Source organism: Chelonus insularis, unplaced genomic scaffold (genome assembly GCF_013357705.1).
Source record: "Chelonus insularis isolate UGA/USDA-ARS -01 unplaced genomic scaffold, ASM1335770v1 contig_139_pilon, whole genome shotgun sequence".
Classification (NCBI taxonomy): Eukaryota; Metazoa; Arthropoda; class Insecta; order Hymenoptera; family Braconidae; genus Chelonus; species Chelonus insularis.
In genome coordinates this window covers 1,167,376-1,188,173 of record NW_023276379.1, presented here as the reverse complement: position 1 = coordinate 1,188,173, position 20,798 = coordinate 1,167,376, and the positions used below count along the sequence as shown (strand labels likewise).

At 29.4% G+C, this 20,798-nt stretch overlaps 2 protein-coding genes across 2 annotated transcripts; one reads left to right on the top strand and one right to left on the bottom strand.

Moving 5' to 3' along the window:
* The first annotated feature begins 36 nt into the window (after positions 1 to 36).
* On the top strand, positions 37 to 20,695 carry Naa15-16 (N-alpha-acetyltransferase 15/16). Its single transcript, XM_035096500.1, has 9 exons — positions 37 to 363; positions 639 to 986; positions 1,065 to 1,602; positions 1,670 to 1,980; positions 2,061 to 2,342; positions 2,428 to 2,641; positions 18,967 to 19,160; positions 19,235 to 19,343; positions 19,411 to 20,695. The coding sequence occupies exons 1-9, from the start codon at positions 307 to 309 to the stop codon at positions 19,923 to 19,925; spliced, it is 2,568 nt and encodes an 855-aa protein (XP_034952391.1). The 5' UTR covers positions 37 to 306; the 3' UTR covers positions 19,926 to 20,695.
* On the bottom strand, positions 2,729 to 12,413 carry LOC118074929 (uncharacterized). Its single transcript, XM_035096498.1, has 2 exons — positions 12,023 to 12,413; positions 2,729 to 6,240 (listed from the first exon to the last, which is right to left on the bottom strand). The coding sequence occupies exon 2, from the start codon at positions 6,238 to 6,240 to the stop codon at positions 3,178 to 3,180; it is 3,063 nt and encodes a 1,020-aa protein (XP_034952389.1). The 5' UTR covers positions 12,023 to 12,413; the 3' UTR covers positions 2,729 to 3,177.
* Positions 20,696 to 20,798: the final 103 nt, after the last annotated feature.

Genomic DNA, 20,798 nt, shown 5'->3' with positions numbered 1-20,798 from the left:
TTTATTTAGAATTATTTTCTGTATCGCTGACTATCAATTGAAAATAAGTATTATCTCATCTTATGAGTTATTTTTCATTTAATTTGAAACAACAATAAATTTGATAGTGGAGTAATTTGATAAAGAAAAAATGAGTACGAACTGAACTATATGGTACCGTGAAAACAGCACTTCCGGCGGAACGAAATTGTCGCGAATGATCACGTGATCAAAGATCGACTTCTTCGTTTAGTGACCACGAGGTTTTGTGGTAGAAATTAAGTTAACCGGGTGAAAAAAACCCATTATTTTTGTATTTATACAAAAATGCCCTCCAGTAATCCTCTACCACCCAAAGAAAATGCTTTGTTTAAGCGAATTTTGGTAAGTAACGTACAATAAAAATAGGATTGTTTTGGACCCCTACTCCCCGGTGTAACTTATCTATCATCTATTCATCACAATGTAATGATAAAGCACTCTTGTTTTAGTCAGATGAATCTATACTAAATGCATTTACAGCATATCATTACATTAGTGAATTATGACTTGTTACATAACCTCAAATTACATATACATTGTCAACTGAATTTCGTAGTTGTTAGTTATGTCATTTCATCCCTATCTTATGTCTATTTACATGCATCTATGTTTTTCAGAAATGTTACGAACACAAGCAGTACAAAAATGGATTAAAATTTGCTAAGCAAATTTTGTCCAATCCAAAATTTAGTGAACATGGAGAGACATTGGCAATGAAAGGATTGACTCTTAATTGCTTAGGTAGAAAAGAAGAAGCTTATGATCATGTACGTCGTGGTCTCAGAAACGATTTGCAATCTCATGTTTGCTGGCATGTCTATGGATTACTACAAAGATCAGACAAAAAATATGATGAAGCAATCAAAGCATATAGGAATGCTCTCAAATGGGACAAAGATAATATTCAAATTCTCAGGGATTTATCGCTACTCCAAATTCAAATGAGAGATTTAGAGGGTTATAAAGTTAGTTTTTTCTCATTTACAATAAATATTATTATTAAAACTACTTGAATAATAATGATCATAAACTGATATTTACAGGATACAAGATATCAATTGTTTATGTTAAGGCCAACTCAAAGAGCATCATGGATTGGATTTGCAATATCGTATCATTTATTGAAAGACTATGAAACAGCATTAAAAATACTTGACACGTTTAGAGACTCTCCAATGGTTTGCTATGATTATGAACATAGTGAGCTGTTATTATATCAAAATATGGTGATTCAAGAATCAGGAGATAGTGAACAAGCATTAGAACATCTTAACATTTATAGTGATCAAATATGCGATAAAATAACTGTTAAAGAAACTTATGGCAAATTACGTCTTGAATTAGGACAGTATGCTGAAGCAGTTCAAGTGTACAAGGATTTATTAAGTATTAATCCTGAAAATACTACGTATTATGAAAAACTTGCTGAAGCTGAAAGACACACTTCTCCGGGAGATACGCTCACTATGCTCCAAAGATACGAAGAATTGTTTCCTCGTGCATTAGCTCCTCGTCGATTACAACTTAATTATGCATCTGGTGACCAATTTAAATCTTTGGTTGATAGATATTTACGAAGAGGTAATTTTGACCTTATTAGATAACAATTATTCCTATAATATTTATTAAATATATTTATTTTTCGAAGGTTTGCATAAAGGAGTACCACCATTGTTTGTTAGTCTTCGTTCTTTATACGTTGATAAACAGAAAACAGATATAATACAGTCACTTATATTGGAATATAAGGATGCATTAAAAAGCCATGGACATTTTAATGATTCTGAAAAAGATAATCCACGAGAACCAGCATCTGCTTTATTGTGGACATATTATTATTTGGCACAACATTACGATTATCTTGGAATGACAGAGAAAGCCTTTGAAGAAATTAATGCTGCTTTATCTCATACACCAACTCTCATAGAGCTCTTTGTTACCAAAGGACGTATATATAAAGTACAGTTTTACCTTTTTTTCTTTATCTGTATATATTTAATAATTAATTAGTCTTTAATTATGTAATATTTATTACTTAGCATGCTGGAAATGTTCAAGATGCTTATAAATGGTTGGATGAAGCCCAGGGTTTAGATACTGCTGATCGGTACATAAATTCTAAATGTGCCAAATATATGTTACGTGCAAATCTTGTAAAAGAAGCCGAAGAAACGTGCGGAAAATTCACACGAGAAGGTGTTCCACCAATGGAAAATCTTAATGAAATGCAATGCATGTGGATTCAAACTGAAGCTGCACGTGCATATCAACGTTTAGGGAAATATGGCGAGGCATTAAAAAAATGTCATGAAGTTGATCGCGTAAGCTTTCAAAACTTATAGTACAATAAATAAAAATAGCTCTATATTTGAAGATGAAAAAAAAACAACTATATTTATTTTTTAGCATTTCTCAGAAATTATAGAAGACCAATTTGACTTTCACACATATTGTATGCGAAAAATGACTCTACGTTCTTATGTTGGATTATTAAGGCTGGAGGATGTTTTGCGGTCTCATCCATTTTACTTCAAAGCGGCAAAATGTGCAATCGAAGTATACTTACGACTTCATGATAATCCACTGCCAGATCCCACGCAAATACAAGAAATCGACACTGGTGAGTCTAAATTATTAATTAATATTATTTTTCAAATTAATTTCGATATCATTCATTCAAAGTTTGGGAATACAATTCGGTGACGAATTTTAATCTTAAAATTACATATTTTATTGATGCATTATTACATGAAATTAATTGATTTATCGACTTAATAGCATTTGAATAAAATAATAAAATACAATAGAATCATACTGTAGGGGTGATCATCATCGTTATTGTTTGCAACTATGTCACACAAATCATATATACACTAAAACATTAATCACAGATAATACACAAACACACCATAGTAAATAACGAGACTAAATAAACTAATATCCAGTCGTTCGTTTTATCGATATTTTGATAATTAAAATTCTGATGAATAAAAAAAATCATATAAATTATTTAACTCGAGATACAGATAATTAACTTAATTCAACTCTATATACAAAGTAATAAATACAATATTTGAATTTTATAAGTTTTTCAAATCATTTAATCATTTTTATGGCATTCTCGATTGCCGTTCTTTACTACGTAGAACGAAACTTTTAAACTTTTGAATCACTTATTTGTCTTGGAGATCTCAAACCATGTGTTCTAGAATTTAGATATCCGTCTTGTCTTTGTGTAATCACAGGAGTAAAAAAGTAAACATGACCACCGTCGCCAGGTAGCCTGTACGTGACGTATGATCCTGGGTGAACTGAGCTTTCTGCTTGTCCAGCTGCTGGATTGATAAATTCAGCATCTGGATTAATTGGTGGTCGTGGATTACGATAATTAACGGCTATATCATCAGCTAGAGAAATAGGTTGTTCAAGATAGTTTCGACGATCGTCGTTAGAATTAGATAATGATAAATAACTTGTTGGTGCAACTTCTGATTGTTGTGGAACTTGCTGACCATTATATCTTAGAATAGGTATCAATTTTCGCTCTGGTAAATGAGAATGAGTATAATGATAGTTTTGTTGAGGCTGATTTCGAATTGGAGCCAATGTTTCATGTTCTTTTGGATTATATCCTGGTAAAAATTCAGCATCAGGATTAAAAGGTGGTAATGGATGTTGATAATTGACTCGAGTATCATCTTTAATCGAAAATTTATTCGATTGATCTCCATAAAATACTTTAACTTTAGGAGCTTTATGTGCTGTTGTTGGTTTACTCTCGTAATAATCTGTTACATAAGTATTATGGGAAGGACGAATAGACTTTTCAGTGATATCACTTTTTCCATATAATGGAGTTGTTGATGGTAATTTTTGGTATTTTATTTTTTTACCAAAATTAGTGAAATACTCTTTTGTAACATCATCAAATAATTGTTCATCTTGTTTAGTGTAATAAGCATGAGTAGGATTCGGTGTTGTTACTCGAATATGATAATTATGTTTATTGTTATACTGAGGTTCTTCTATTTGTTCATTTTCTTCAACTGCCGGATAATCATAACCTTGATCTTCTTCTTGAATTTCTTTCCATTCATTGAAGTTAGCCTGTTTTGGAGAATGATTTACTATTTTTTGATTGTAATTAGTATGTGATTGTGGTGGATAATTAATTGCTTGGAAACTGTATTGATAAATCGGTTTAGGCTTAGCTTTCTGGGTATATTTTACTGTTGGAGATGTTGCAATAAAATTTTTAGGACTTGGAGTAGTGAATAAATTGTACTGAGGTCGTTCCGTAACATCTTGATAATAGAGAGTTGAAGTATCTGATAATCCTCGTTGCCCTTGGGCTCTTGGGAATTTGATTGAAGGTACAGAAGAGGCGTCAGATGTACGGTACTGATATTTCGGTGATGGTTTAATAACCGGTTCAATCACTTCTACACTGTACTCTTCGGCAGTTTGTTGAGAAGGTGTAATTTCAATATTATAATAAGAATTTTTCTTATCTAATTCTGATTGTGATAATTTATTTACTTTATATAAAGGTCTTTCAGTTGTTTCTTGGAAGTATATTGTAGGGTTAGTCGTACTATCCGAAGAATCACTATTAGCTTCTTCATAAAAGTAATAAGATGCTGAATTTCCTACTTTCTTTTCAGTATTAATAATTGTTTTTAGTGACACTGGAGTAACATCTACAGTATTATGAGCTGATGGCGTTGATGTTGGATAATAAGCCACTATAGGTCGTGATTTATTAAAACCACTTTGCCAACGATTTTTTTGATTTTCCAATTTAGTTGAGAAAACCTGATTGGTTGTAGTTGATTTGACAGGTTGAATATCAGATATTTCTATGGTGTTGATTTTACTTATAGGTGTAGTTACTGTAAAATACTTCAACGGTTTATCAGGATATTTAGTACTAGATTCAGTATATGCAGATGTTTTATACTTCAATTTATTAATTGGTTTCATGGTAAATGGTCGACGAATTTCTTTAGTGCTTGCTGTACTCGAATTAATTTTATACGATTTTGTTGTTGATTTAGAATCTGAAGATGAAGTACATTTAATACATTTGACACGATTCTTTTCTGTTGTTGTTTTCTTTTCATCAAGTGAAGAGAAAAAGTCTGGAGGTGGAGGTAAAATAATACCAGGTACTAGAGGTCCTGGTGGTACAGCTGTAGTATTATCTTGATTATATTTGAAACTATATGGTGGTGGATAATAAATGGATTGATCATCTTCATCATAGTCACTTTGATTACTCGGAGGCGGAACAAAGACTGTTCCTGGAGGTAAATGAGGGAAAAATGGTCCAACTATTCCACCAAATGTTCCTGACTTGGTTTTTCCATTGATTATATCATCAGTTGTTTCATTACTTGGGCTATTAGTAAATGCCAGATTGGTACTATTAAATAAAACTAAACCTTCTATCCATTGAGATCCGTTCTCATGATTATCTGTTTCATTTTTTCCAATTAACTTCACAGGACCTCCTTCAGTGAGTTGTACGGGAAAAGGTGGTGGCACATCTGGTTGATTTGGAATCCTAACTTGTCTTTTTGGTGCTTGATAATCATCAATTGGTGGCCATTCTGGTTCATCATTATTAGAACTTTCTTTCTTTTGATCAGGAAATCTTCCACCTTTTAATACCAGCAAATGATTTTCTGCTAACCAAATATCTTCTTTCTCTAATCCACCTAAATTTTTAATATTATCTTTTGGTACATCAGGATTAGACATGTAGCTAATAATTCCAGGTCTTTTTGGCTTGCTTGAGTAAATTTCATTTTGAATGAGACCATACTTGCCTTCTTTTACTTGTTGAGCAAGTGTTTTTTTGTCATCATCGTCATCATGATTGACAGGTCGTTCTTTCCCATTTCCAGCTGATGATAAATATAATTCATCATCCAATTCAGCTTTGTCTTCTTCTGAATTTTCAGCATTTTTTGATGTGGCTGTAATTTTTCTATGTCCTCCCATCAATCCACTATTTATTTTCATCTCATATTCAGTCGTTAATTCATCACTATTTTTATTTACGGTCAATTTTTGAGGATCAAACGTCGAATGAATTTGAGTGTACTGATCAAAGTTAATATATCTTTTCCGATGTTCTGCGGCAAAGGTTGTAGTATAGGTTGTTAATATTATGAAATTGACTAGAAGCAGCTTCTCAAAAATGTTCCAAAACATCTGAAAAAAAAAAAAAGACGATTAATAATTTTTATTAGTATTATTATAATAACAGTCAATTTAGGTAGATCAATCATTTATTTTAAAACTACTGAGTCAGACAAATAACTGACGTCAATGTTATTTTCATGGTCTATTTTTGAATGAAAACGAGAATTCTTTTTATAACTAACAAGTAAGCAAGCTTATATTTTTAAGCAAAAATAACTATATAATTAAATAAATGAGCAAATAAAATAAATAAGAGTTTACAATGAAAAAAAAAAAAAATCAATGAATGAAATAAATTGACTTTAAGTTGTCTGTCAATCAAGATTGATTAACGATAGAAATAGTTTCGAATTATTTCAAATTCGTTGGTCTTGATATATACGGAATGCAATATTATAAGTAGCCACACCTTTCGCTCATGGCCGACAGTGAATGTTCGACAGTAAACACTTACAGGTCATAAGAGTATATGGTCTAACAACGGTAATAAAGCGGAATTGGAGTATACACTCAAAATCTCCTGGGATACGGATATTTATCAATGATATACATTAACATTAGCTTGAGATTATAGTCACGTTCATCATGTAAATATGCTTACAGATTTGATAACTCATGTAAATCACATAATGATACATTTGATTTATCTCAAGTCACGTGAATGAATTTTCGCTACTTTTTATTCCATTCAAATGGTAAAGTTGATATTAAACAGTTGATACAGTTATTTTTTCAATAACAACTTCATTTTTTTTTTTTTTTTCAACGCAATAGCATATGATAAAATATATATCACTTACGAAATTGTAATGATTTATTAAATATTAATAAACCCGGATAGAAGTTGAATAAGATAATTTATCTTTAACTGGTCCTTGAAAAAGGAAAACTATAGAATGTGATTTTTGAAACAAAATTATTTACGGTAGCATGTTAACAGAATAGAAAGGTGTAAAGAGACAAAATAATGTGGTAAAAAGGAATAACGGAGTCGTTGACCTAAATTAAATTGTTGATGTAAGAGTTCAAGAATATAGATTATAATTTCAGTGTCGAACTCAAAGTTGATTGTTCACGAGACACGTGACTTTATGTCATGTTTTCACCACCTTTCCCATTACCACGTGAAGTCCCTTCAAGGACATACGTACAAGGTAAATTGGTACTTTTATTGGAGTCGTATTTCATTAGTTAATCTACAAATGAAGGAAGTATCACAGTCTGGTTTTATTATTGTAGATAATTAATTAGAATTTTAATTACTAACTCTAATGCTGCAATCGTTTTTCCTAAAAATCATCAATTTCTCTAATTTTTATTCCGATTGCTTAATGATTTTTCTTTTTTGCTTATCTCTAAACATATCTTAAAAGATTTTGTAACGTAAAAGGGAAGTTTATTTCTTTAAACTTTCTATTTGGAGTAAATTAGTAGAAGTCGTTGTTTTTTTTTATGCTATTCTCAAGATACAGTATTGAATAAACCTGTCATTTCCGCAAATACAAACCAAGCTTTATTGTTAGGACATTCCTACTGATAAATAAATATTCTAAATAATTAACAATACATATTTATTGGACTTTTACAGTTTATTTATTTTATAACAAAGAGTGAGAAAAAGAAAAACTATTGAAACTTAGCTTGATAAAATGTTACTGATATAATTGACTTCTATATGGATTTCTAGGTATTCGCATATAACTTGAATCAAGTCCAGGTTCTAATATAAGAGTTACTGAGAAGAATAAACTGAATGGTCTTGCAAAATCAATGCCCTATATTTCGAGATCCTGAGCAATGCATGATTTTTGAATTTGATATTGAGTCAACTGATTTTAATCCATTTTTTCACAATACTAATGGAGTGTTGCCTTGAGTGTTATTTGGGCAATGACAAATCATTGAATCGATACACATACCTAGGACAACAGCTGTATGATCATTTATACTAGATGTCATAAATCACTAATCATTGAAATACTGATATTTGATAAAATAGTAAAATGCTATTTAATTCATGCCTAGGAATTTATACCTTCTGATTAAAATTTCATTCAATTGATAAAACTTGATTGGATCGAGAGATTATTAGGTTTGGTTTTTATTCAACAAATTGTAAATTATAGGATAAAAAAAGATCAGTAATATTTAACTAGACCTTGGATTCCAGTAAATTGATTAAATTGGTTATTATAAATGAGGAAGAAAAAAGTAACAAAGATTATATGAAATACACTCTGTTGGTCGATAGCAGCATGTGAGAGTGAAAGGCCAACGTGACCCGGGGTGTGTCTGGGTGGTTTCAACACTTTTCACTTACGCTATACTATTTTTCCTAAGGGGGGAGGCTGATGGATTATCCGAAAAAGGATATCGAGAACACAGATAACACTTTTTAACCTAACATCTCTATTTTAAATGAAAATCATTTTTTTTTTTTTATCTTCCATGATAAAAATAATATACAGGGATATTTATTGTTTGCTTTATAAGTCTTTTCTTTCAAATCAACTGCTATACAAACAAATAATTTCATACATTTTATTATTTCTCAAGTCCTGAGGAATTCAAGTTTCCATACTTGTTTGGAAACATCACATCATCTTATTTAATTTACTATTTTATTCCATTTTTTTTCCTGTTGAATTTTTCATTTATTACTCGCAAATATTTGCGATTTTAAAAATCCCCACAATTATCATTGATATAAAAATAACATTAAGCTCAAAAAAAAAAAAAAATTTATAATTGTTATTCTACTAGGCTCGTTTGGAAAATCCCGTGATATGATATTAATAGCTGTTGCATGTTGCATTAAATATATAAAAAAAAATAACCATTAGTATAATTGTTTAGTTCAAGTATATAATGTCTACATTCTGTTCAATAGAATCGATTGTCCAATGAATTATACCGATATTATTCCTTTCGACATATTCCACGACTGATTAACCTGTTGATATCATTGATTTCATTCTATCGTAAAACCCACTAATTAGCAATTAACTCTTTTTACATAAATCAGGGTTAATAAAATTGGAAAATAATTATCTGACAGTTGATAATGAAAATTGTGATAGAAAATATAGTAAAAAAAGATCAGGAAAATAATGATGAGAAATGATCATTTGACATTGGATCCTTAACAAATGTATGAAACTACAAACGGAAGCTGAAGCCAGAGCACCTTGGCATTGACCGGCTATACTCCTATCGAGGTAACACGCTCTTGTGCTTGCATAATGTGCTCGTCTCGTTCATCCCGATCCCCTCGAGCTAACCGACAGGTTACCGCATTCATTTCTATCTTTCTCTTTTCAAGTTTCATCCTCTTGCTTCAGTAGATAATACATTTACATTCAAGACTTGTTGTAGTTCAAGTGATTTAATTAGAAGTTGATTATTATGTTCAATTAAACAGTTAAATAACAATGAAGAAAATTTGTTGGTCATCTTTATAACATTTTTATTTGATTTTTTTTTTTGTTCGTTGTATGTAAATGATTTCCGTAAAGTATTTTATTATAATTTTAATAGCATTTTGTAGGCGTTTAGTTAGTTATTGTGATCATAATGACTAGATTATACACCTACGAACTAGTGATGGCGATTGTTTTTCGATACAAAGAAAATTTGAATTAATTATTTATTTTTTTTTAAAAATAATATAACATGTGAAATAAAAATATCATGCAATATTACTGGATACCGGTTTTCATCATTTTTTTTTCCTGGTGCATGTTGTAAAGTAACCAGACAAGGTTAATGGCCTAATTTTAATGGTGCACTGCAATTATGCTTACATTCATCTCGGACTTGCTTACCTGTGATCACACAGTTCAATAATATATCATCAATTATTTTTCTAGTGCTATTTATTGAATTAATTCATTCACTGATGTAAATTTGCAAATATAAAAATATCTGTGATATTTTTTTTATAGACTCATATAGTATGAAAATTATTACATACTCTACGTAAAATGACTTTTATAACGGTTAAAAAAAAATATAGTGTGTTGTTCGCACCTTCTTGTTAATTTAATCAGTATATCGATGACAAAATATTTAAAATTTATGTGCAAATATTTAACTAATATCAATACATTTTTCTTCTTAATGGTTGTTGAACGTAAACAATAAATATATTGAGCAAGGGATTAGACTTTTAAATGGTCAGACATTTAAATTAAATTATTTCCACATTTATTTTCAAAAACTATCTCTTACAATGCATAAAAAAAATTATTATTCATAATAGTTTCTTTATTATGATTTAAAACAATGAATGAAGTAATAAAAATAATTATTAAAATATAAAAAAAAATTAATTCATTCATCATCAATTAAATTTAAGCTGAGTAATTGGATTTGATATAGTGTATTTATTTCCGTAGAGAAGGAATTAATGAAAACTCATTTCAAACATTTTCTATATTATTTAGAAAGTGTCTTTATGATTACGAGAGTAATTGATCAATATTATACATTTACACTTGTTTTATTTATTTTTTAAATAATTTATGTAAAGAAAGATCCGGTTGAGATTCACATCTACTTAAGAATCATATGGTGTTAAAATATTTTTTTATTTACTCTAGCATTCCTATTTTTTTTTCTAGTCTTCACGTAGGTATCTATCTCTCGAACGCATTCCCACGCTTAAATTGACCCCCATGGCCTATCGTTACAATTTAATGGCAATTAAATAGCAACGACTATAAAAGAAATACTTTTTGTTTGATATATCAACTCTTGGATAAACTGCTTGGAGGTCAAGCCAAGGATTCATTTTTTTTTCTCACTCTTGTTATAGTAATTTTTATGCTATTCAATTATCAATAAAATTTTTCAACAATGAAATCATAAAAACAATTTATCTCATGACTTTTTGATGATTTTTTAAAGATAATTAACTAAGAAATAAATATATCTATTAATTGTATATATTTTTATGTATCATGATTAAGAAGAGTGAAAGTGATGGATTTATAAAGTAAAGAAACTCACTCATTAGTAATGAAATTTCGAGATAAATAGTGAGTAAAGCTATTTAATAAAATGTAATTTTAAATAATTGATAGTAATGTGTAAAGTCGAGGAAAGCGGAAATTCAAAGTTTTGTAATAATCAAGTATGTGTAGAGTGAGTTCGCCAATGACCGGAAACAAGATGTATTATTTTAATTTGTAGATATTTGCAGGTGATCAATTGACGGTGATTATTTCCTTCGTCTACATTTTGCAAATCGTCATCAATGTACAAGTGGAATAATTATAATAGAAATTTCTCCACTAGTATATAGGAGTCATGTGCAAATTATATTCTCGTGCAATTACTTTGGCCAATCAAAATAATTTATCGACGAGTAACGTAAATGACCTGCATGCAATGAGAATATTTATAACTGTAGTTTAATAACTGAATGATTCAACAATTAATTAAAATCACGATTATTATCTATATTATTAAATAAAGACATTGACCTTGGGATGGAAGAAAAAAAATAAAAATATTAGGTAACAATAACATTGTGTGATATAATGATGATATTCAAATATAATTCAAACTTAACGAGTTGGTGATTATTGTTGTAATAATTATATTTGTGTAACGTTAAAGTATATCACTGCACACCGTGTGACTGAGATTTGATGCAGATACATCTACGGATATGACTATGAAAATTTTTATTCAATTAAATTCAACTGAATCACATCAACTATTGTACATCTTTTTAATAGCAAATAATTTATTATTTAAAAAAAAAAAAAAAATGATAAACACTCACGATGGAATATTTGATTAAAATATTGTTGATTTTTCTTCACTCTTCTAGATCTTCTAGCACATAAATGATTGATACCAAGTGATGTTGGTGTGAGAACAATTATATCTTGACAATGGTGAAAAAAATCAAACAAATGTTAACTCGTTTGTTGGAGGCTCCCATAACGCAACTAACTGATCAAGCACCCACTACACTTATATTCATAGTATTACCCAGCAGCCCATGCGCACCTCCCTCAGTATACGTTGCTACCAAAGATGAATCAACTAATGACTCAATTAGATGAGACTCAAGTATCTAGATTGTTAAGATGTTTTGGGTTTAAATGTTTATATTGACGTTTTTATCATACTATCGCGGATAATACTCGAGTTTGACTGGCAAGATATTCCTCGTGTCTAACTAGTCTCTGGGTCTCCTCCCTTCTCTTTTCATTCTATCCTCCATACCTCCTGCCTCTTTCCTCCCTCGAGATACCTTTCTTATTTTATTCCCTACCACTTCAACTCGAACCACACGTCGTTGGGGAAAAGTGCTGCAAACTTCTATTAACTTAACTGCACGTGATTCACAAATTAGGTATTTTAATTCTTTTGATTTGAAAAAAAATAAAATAACAACAACTGATTTGATGATTTATCATAATTATCATTTTTTTAAATTTATTTTTTTATTTAGCCAATTTGGAATTTAAATCCTGTTCTGCAGCTTACCCTTCTGAGGCTAATTCATTTAAATTGCAATGTATATTTGAATGAGACCCAAGGTTATACCATGCTACTAGAGAAATGGTTAGTTATTTTGAAATTTAAACTTCTTAGATAAAATCTCGCTCTTTAGTAAGACTAATTTATTTTTTATTTTCTTCTCCAAGTTTTTATTTGGTAGTATGTTGATAAAAATTTTAACGAGACTTTGTAGATGCATTAGTGTATATTGCAAAGAGTGCAAATTTTTTTTTTACTACACGAGTGTGGAAATTGTCACATAAGTTAGAGGCAAACTCGACTGCTACATGAGTTTTCGTATAAAAGCAGTATAAGGACTTTGACAAGTGTCAGAATACCGTGTTGTAGTTCATGCAAAATTCTACTACAGAAGTAACAACTCGTGAGAAATAAAATAAACTTAAATATTTGCTTGTCTAAATTTATTAACACTAAAAAAAAATATGGAGTAATATTTTAATTGTTTTTAGGTTTAGAATGTGCTAAAAATCAGTCACGTTGCAATGTAGAAAAAAAAATTACTTCATGTTATTAGCATTTGTATTTTTGCTGGAAGGAATATTTTCCCATCGGTTTAACTTATTCGTGTAGGTGACACGTCAAGACATGTGCATTTATATTGGTCTCTGCAAAGTGCAGTAGGCATAGTAAATAAATAAACACATGTACTTTTTTTTTGCATTCATAAGAATTATTTATACTCATGTAAAAAATTATTAATATTTTTTTTACACATCCTAGAATTAATTCTAAACAGAATAAACTTTGAAGTCTATTGGAATTGATTGTTTTATTTAGATCTAAACAATTCTCATAAATGCAAAAAAGGTACATGTGTTTACTTATGCACTATGTCTACTGCACTTTGCTTCGACCAATATAAATGCACATGTCTTGAATGGAAAATTTTCGTCATTGCTTATTTTATTGTTAAAGTTAAGGAGAAAGCAGTGACAAAGCTATAGCAAGGTGAAGGAGCAAACGCTCCCATCTATTGTCTGTTCATTCTTGATGAAATCTTATTCCATACAATTTATTTCATTCTTTTCATACTTGATTACCAAGTGTACATTCAATTGAGTTAATTTCTTTAGTAATTAACACATTTGTGATCATTTACATTTCTTTCTCACCTTGGCACTCTCTAGAAACTTGAAAATTATCAACCTTGGAAGTGTTGATTATTAAAATTTATTATTTTTCTTCAATGACTGGGTTAATTACATTTACCCCCTTTTTTTTTGTTTTCAGATTCACCTCATTTCTAAGTAGAATGAGTTTAATAATAAATAAGTATATAGATTTATTCAAGATCAGGGATTTCAAAAGAATTTTATAATTTATACCAACTTTCTTATGTTTTTAATGCTTTATTAGAAATAATTTTCAAACATGTAATCATTTAAATTTCACTTAGGAAAATCTCGATAACTTAAACACATATTCCTAGTTTATTTGATATTGATACCCATGAAATTATGATGAACACATGCTATAAAATCTCATTTCGAATGAATAATCATTTAAAATATCGAATAAAATTTTTCCATCTTTTAGTTTTTTTTTTGTTTACAATAAATTTAAATTGTTATAAACAATTACGTACGTGGGTACATATGTGATTTTAAATGTATCAAAACGTAAAGATACGATAAAATGACGAATTTTAAAAATCGACTGCATTACAATAACTTCCTAATGGGAAATTAATAAAAAGTTGGACATATTTCATAAATAAAAACTATTCATTTGACAGTTTTGAATTTCCTTAGATATTATAAAATAAATTTATACTTTCTCATGTATACTTTCCTGGTGTTTTTTGTCATTTACGTGAAATTAGAAATTGAATTGTATCGACATGATCAAGTATTCTTCATGTGACGCTTGTGTCGCGGACTGTACGTACAATGACCTTGTAAAAAGAGGATGAACAACGTTTAAAAGAAATCCTTAAAAAAAAAAGTACCAAGTGAAGGTGCATCATTCACGCGGGGAAAGTGTCGCGTTTATAATAGTCACGATTTTGTTTACTCTCTCATGCTTAACACGATTTCATTTATTGTTATTTTACATATGTATATAATAGAGTCATTAAAGACCATAAATAGCAAATTTCTTTTTCTTTATATTCATTCATTAAATAAAATTACATTTTCTGTTAAATTAATCAAATTTATTTGATAGTTCATTAAGTCGTATTACGTTTAACTTATATTGAGATTTCAATTGTAATTAATAAATCACTAAGTGAATTAATGTGGGAATATTAAAAATGATTGATGACTAATCATGTCATATTGAGTCACAGAGTTTATAAATTTATATTCAATAATGAATTCAGTAAAATAGATATATATGTATATTATTTGTTATTATTAGTATATATTTCAAGTACACAGTGCATAATCAGAGATTAAATCTATTAAGTTTTACCAGTCACCATAACGGAATCTAACTCGAGCAAATGTGAATTACACGTCGGTGAATTTCGTCTTCAGTTCCTGGTCTTTCTTTTTCTTCCCGACGCTTTCTTATTGCGGTTGGTGCTCTACCAAGCGCAAATAGACTTTTCTTTCGCTACAAAACCGACATTATAAATTCATCGTCGTTATTTCATCCGTCACTCCTCAACTAGTCTCTTTCTGACTTCTTTTATTTCGTCATGAATTTCATTCCTTTTTCAAAATATTTTATTTTCCATCAACTACTAGAATGCTAATTAAAATAATGATGATGACTTGGTTGTTCTATGAATTACAAATCCCTTTTATGTCTTGTTTTGATGATTTTTAATCCGATTTAGAAGTAGATCTGTATATCAGATCTATTTTAAGGAAAACAATAATCAGAGTGATGTCATTTAATTTAAGAATATTCACATGAATTAGCATGAGAATTGAACATTCCAGTGGCGTCGTGCATTCCTCTTCTGGTAAAGGCCTTTCCAACTCGTCGATAATCATGGCTATGTCGGTTCCTTTCTTATTTCTCTAAGAGAACATTGTGCCACGCCTAATCATGGTTTAACGTGGTGCATGGTTGTACACACCCTTCACCATACACCACACTTTTGCTGATACAGAAAAATCAACGTGATATCTAAGTCTCGAATCACCTGGTATCCATGCTTTATCTCTTGAAAGACGATTTTGTACTCCAATAGATCTCTAAGCTTGTCTCATGTTCCTCAAGATATATGAATACATATATCCGTCCAGTTTATTCCAATTTTACCTTCAAACTACTATCAATAAACCTGCTAACACATCGTAATTAGGATTGCGTATTATTTCTTACATTGTTAAGTAATTGCTGAAAATTCTAAATTCTTAAAAAACTTTATGTCAAGTGGTAATATTAGTTTTTGCTTCATACTGTGCTGATTCAATAACATAATTGATATCTAATTAATAAAGGCACTTTTTTGATCTAATAATATTTATTTAGCTGATTAGAAATTTTTTTGAAAGTTAAAAAGACTGATTTTTATAAAAACATTCTATTTTATTCTATGTAATTTTGTAAAACATTGTAATCCTCTTGTGACTTTCATGTACGGCTCATTTATGATAATGTTGTTTTCACCCGTTTATTTTGATTGACTCTCTGTAACGAATTATGATTAATTCATGCTATTTAACAGTTACAAATTATTGCAAATACTAAACTTGCATACAATGCAAAAAAAAAAAGTTATAATAAGCAAGATACTTCGTTGGAAATGATTTAAAAACATTTAACTAGAATTGATGATAAAAACATATTTGTTATTGAGTAATAATTTTAATGAAATGTGGTATAATATAAAAATATTGATTAATTCAATGCAACTTCATTAGCTGTGCCGTCATTTAATAAACAAAAAATATTGATGGTAACTGAGATACAATGTTTAATGAAAGAAACGTTTCATGAGCATTTTCAATATTAAGACTATCACTTCCGCAAAGACAAATGAGGTTACATCGTGATCCATGTTTATACGCAGTAGGTAATCATTCTGAGAAGTATCAAAGAACGATTACTCAATCAAATATTGAATACATCCATAAATGACTGGAGTGATTAGATGTCATCCATCGATACAATTTACTGTCTTTGAAAAATATAATTATCATTCGTGATTCATTTGATCATTGAAAAACCCAAAGAGATATCTGAATAAATTAAGAGGAAGGAAGAAAAAATTTTGATTCGTTTAATTTTTAATTGAATTTTTATCTTAATAAGCTGAACGAAGGTTGAACAATTTTTATTCAATTATTAAATTATTTTAAATGTCCTGAAAAGAAAAAAAAAATTTTTTTTTTCTTCACTTTGTAATAATCACATTTGACAAAGATTTTTTAAACGTCCTTGTCCTTTTTTTAGACTGAACAAAAGCAAAGTGCAAATTGTGAAATTGCAATTATATTTTTAATAATGATTCTCAAGTTAGTCGTTTCATGATATTATTCATAATGAGAAGTCAGAAGGACAGAAGGAATATGTTAATTTACATGAGCATGAATACTATCATCTTTATTTCATATCACAAATTAATTTAATTATAGATTCATGATCATACGTTTGATCTATTTTGCCTTTGTGTAATATTTCGTAAGATGCAAAATGGAGACATAATGAATCAAAAAGCGAGAGGTTTTAGTCTGCATATAGGATGAATTAAAGGCGTGGTCGTTGCAGTTGTTTAACTCGAGTGACTCTACCCAGGAGACATGTAAGAGAGAAAGAGGAAAAATCGGTAAAAATATAGTCTGCATACCTTCGACACAATTGAATATCCCGTTGATCGACCTAGTAACTTGCTAAAGTGCACGAGAATTCACACAAGGGTCGAGAGCTGCTTTGATAAACATATTTCGAATCACCTGCAACAACTACAGTTCCCTTAAGACATAAAATCTGAATTAGAAAAAAATATATTTTAACCATTCTCCTGGGAAAACTTTCTATTGCATAAAAATTACTGGATTTAGTGGAGTTACAAATGTTATAATTATTTTTATCTAACAAGATAATGTTATCGTTGAAACAATAAATCTTCAACCTTTCTTATTCGTCTTTGAATAACTTCTACCAGGGATTGACTTAACTACTTGATCAACATGTAATATGATCAAAGAATTTTAAAATAATAAAATGACTTTTTTACATTTTATGTTTCTTTAAATTTCAAATTATCTCATTCAATGATATAGCGAATAAAAAAGAATTATTTGACTTAATGGGTGTATATCTAAATTTTGACCAAACTTTGAAGATAAAAATGATTATTTATAGACATTAGTATGTTAGTGGTACTAAAAAATTGAGTAAACTTTAAAAATAATCCGTAATAAAATATAATATAACAATTAATAACACTAATTAGAGCCTTTCCATGATAATTATTAGTATTAAGGAAATAAAACTACCTGGCTTTAAATTTAAATGAAATGGAAAAAGAATTATTGCCATGTTCGATGTTATTTTAATTGATCTTTGAAATGTATTTTTTTCTTAAAATGAAAAATATAATAAATTAAATGTAATTCACACAAGAGCCTAGACATAACTCGTCGCGGTGTTAGAATTTAGAAATTGTAGTGAAATTGAATAAGCGTGATATCGCTTACACATATTTTGTAACACTTATACACATTCGATCGAAGGAATCCACAATTTTACGTAATAAAAATTACCCTGGAATAATGGATATAGAAATATTTTATGTTCACATGTTAAATATACATAAGATTGAACTTTTTTCTATGTATATATATATCCAAACTTACTGAGCATATCCTCATCTTTGCTGTGCTACAATAAAGGCTTAAATATTTCTTACATAATTGGAAAGCGTATGAATTCAGTAATTTTTATACTATAACAATCAAATTCATACCAAGTGATTAAATCACAGGTTTATATTGTAAAATGTAGATTTGTTTAATTAATCATTCATTTTCATATCGATTCACATAACTGTACTTTCTTTGATCAGAATATAGTTAACTGTTATAGAGTATAATGTTGACTGTCATTAGTAAAAAAATGATTTATAAGGAATAGAAACTATTGGATGATTTTACAAAATATAAGTTTATTGGAAAAGAAAAACTAATCAAAAATATATCAATAGAAATTGCTGACAGTGAAAGTATATATAAACTTTTTTTTTTTATTTTCTTATTTACATTACTCTACTTTCTTTGATTTCTCTCATTTTAGAAAATCTGGCACCGTCAGAACTAAAAAAATTAAGGAACAAGCAACGAAAGCAACGCAGAAAGGCTGAACTTGAACGACAGCAAGCTGCTCAAGCTCAAGAAAAAAGAGAGCAGCACAACAAGTCTCGTCAACAGACAGATCCTGATTTTGAACAGCCGACTTTGGATGAATTAATTCCAGAAAAACTTGAAAGAGTAAATATAATTGTTATATTATCTTTATTAATAATATTAATATATCAATGACTTATCTATGTATTTAATTATAGGCTGATGATCCTCTTGAACAGGCAATTAAATTTTTGCAACCTTTACAAAATTTGGCAGCCGATCGGATAGAAACTCACCTGATGGCATTTGAAATCTACATTCGTAAAGGTATGTGTTGTAAAATATTATTATCATAAATTGAAACTATAAAACGTTTTTTTTTTTTAATTTACAGGTAAGATTCTTTTGATGTTACAATCAATCAAACGAGCCCATCGACTAGACGCTAACAATCCTGAACTTCATTCTTGCTTGGTACGCTTTTTACGACTTACGTCAGTTCAGCATCTTGAAGGTCCAGTTGCTGAAGTTGTCAAACGACAAACCAGCGAAATCTTTTCAAATACAGATCCTGTACAATTCAACGCTGATTTCTTAAAGAAAAATAGCAATTCATTACCGCATTTATTGCAAGCCGGAAGAATGTTATACTTCTTAGATCCCACTGCTCAAACAAAAGCTCTCTCACTTGTCACTAATCTTGATGGACTCGACGGTGTGAATTTAAATAATTGTACGAGGGTGCTGGAAGCTCTCTGTAATAAAGATTTTGGTACTTGTGATTCTGCAATAGACGAATATATGGCAAAATGTCACAAGCGTTTTCCTTATGCTAATGCATTTAGACCACCAGAATCAAAGAGCACCACTGTTAATCATCAAGACAAAGAAAATTCTATCAAAAATTGATCATAAATTGAGCTCACTTCGACCTATGTGATTGATCATAACGTGGATGCGTAACAATACGCTTTCATCTTCTTATCAACAAATATTTATGGAAAAGTCATGGAAGGAATAAATTATTATTGAATAAAAATTAAATAAATAAATCAAGGTTAATGAAATTGAGCGTGTGATCAACGGCCTTTGACCCTTATTGATAAAGAATTGTATTAAGTGAAAGATAATAGTGTTCTTAAAACAGTGCTGATAAACAATCTTAATAAATTAACGACGTGTGTTAACATTGTCGAATATAGCGTAGTTTGGAATTTAAATAAAATACCAAGGACATTAGATATGTTCAATTGATAATAATCGTAGAAACGATTGAAAGCGTTCTAACGTGAGAGTTGATTGAATTTTTCGAATGACATGAGGAACGTGATAAAACCCTTTGTATGTGTCGAACTGTATTTGTGTACAGGGTGCGTGCAAAATTCATTAACGAAAAATATTCATAAACATATTCATTGTTTATGTTCACATATTCTACATCATCTTTTTCCATTGAATCAAGTGAAATAAATGGTTTAAAATTAATATCTAAAAATGACACTCTACTGTGTAGAGTCCTCGTAAAAGTTCTACTATTTGCATTAGGCATGACTGTTATCGGAATCATATGAAGTTAACTTTCTGTAATAACAACCCAATATGTGTCGACCTCAAAACAAAACACGTATATAATATTGAACTTTAAATCTATAATAATTATTTCCATTACACTTTTGTAACTTGGATTTTTCAATTCATGTTTTCCCTCCTAACGATATGGTCAGATTGGAGCTCTAATAGCTAACGATGGTTTTACATTGTTTATTTGAAAATATTATTTAA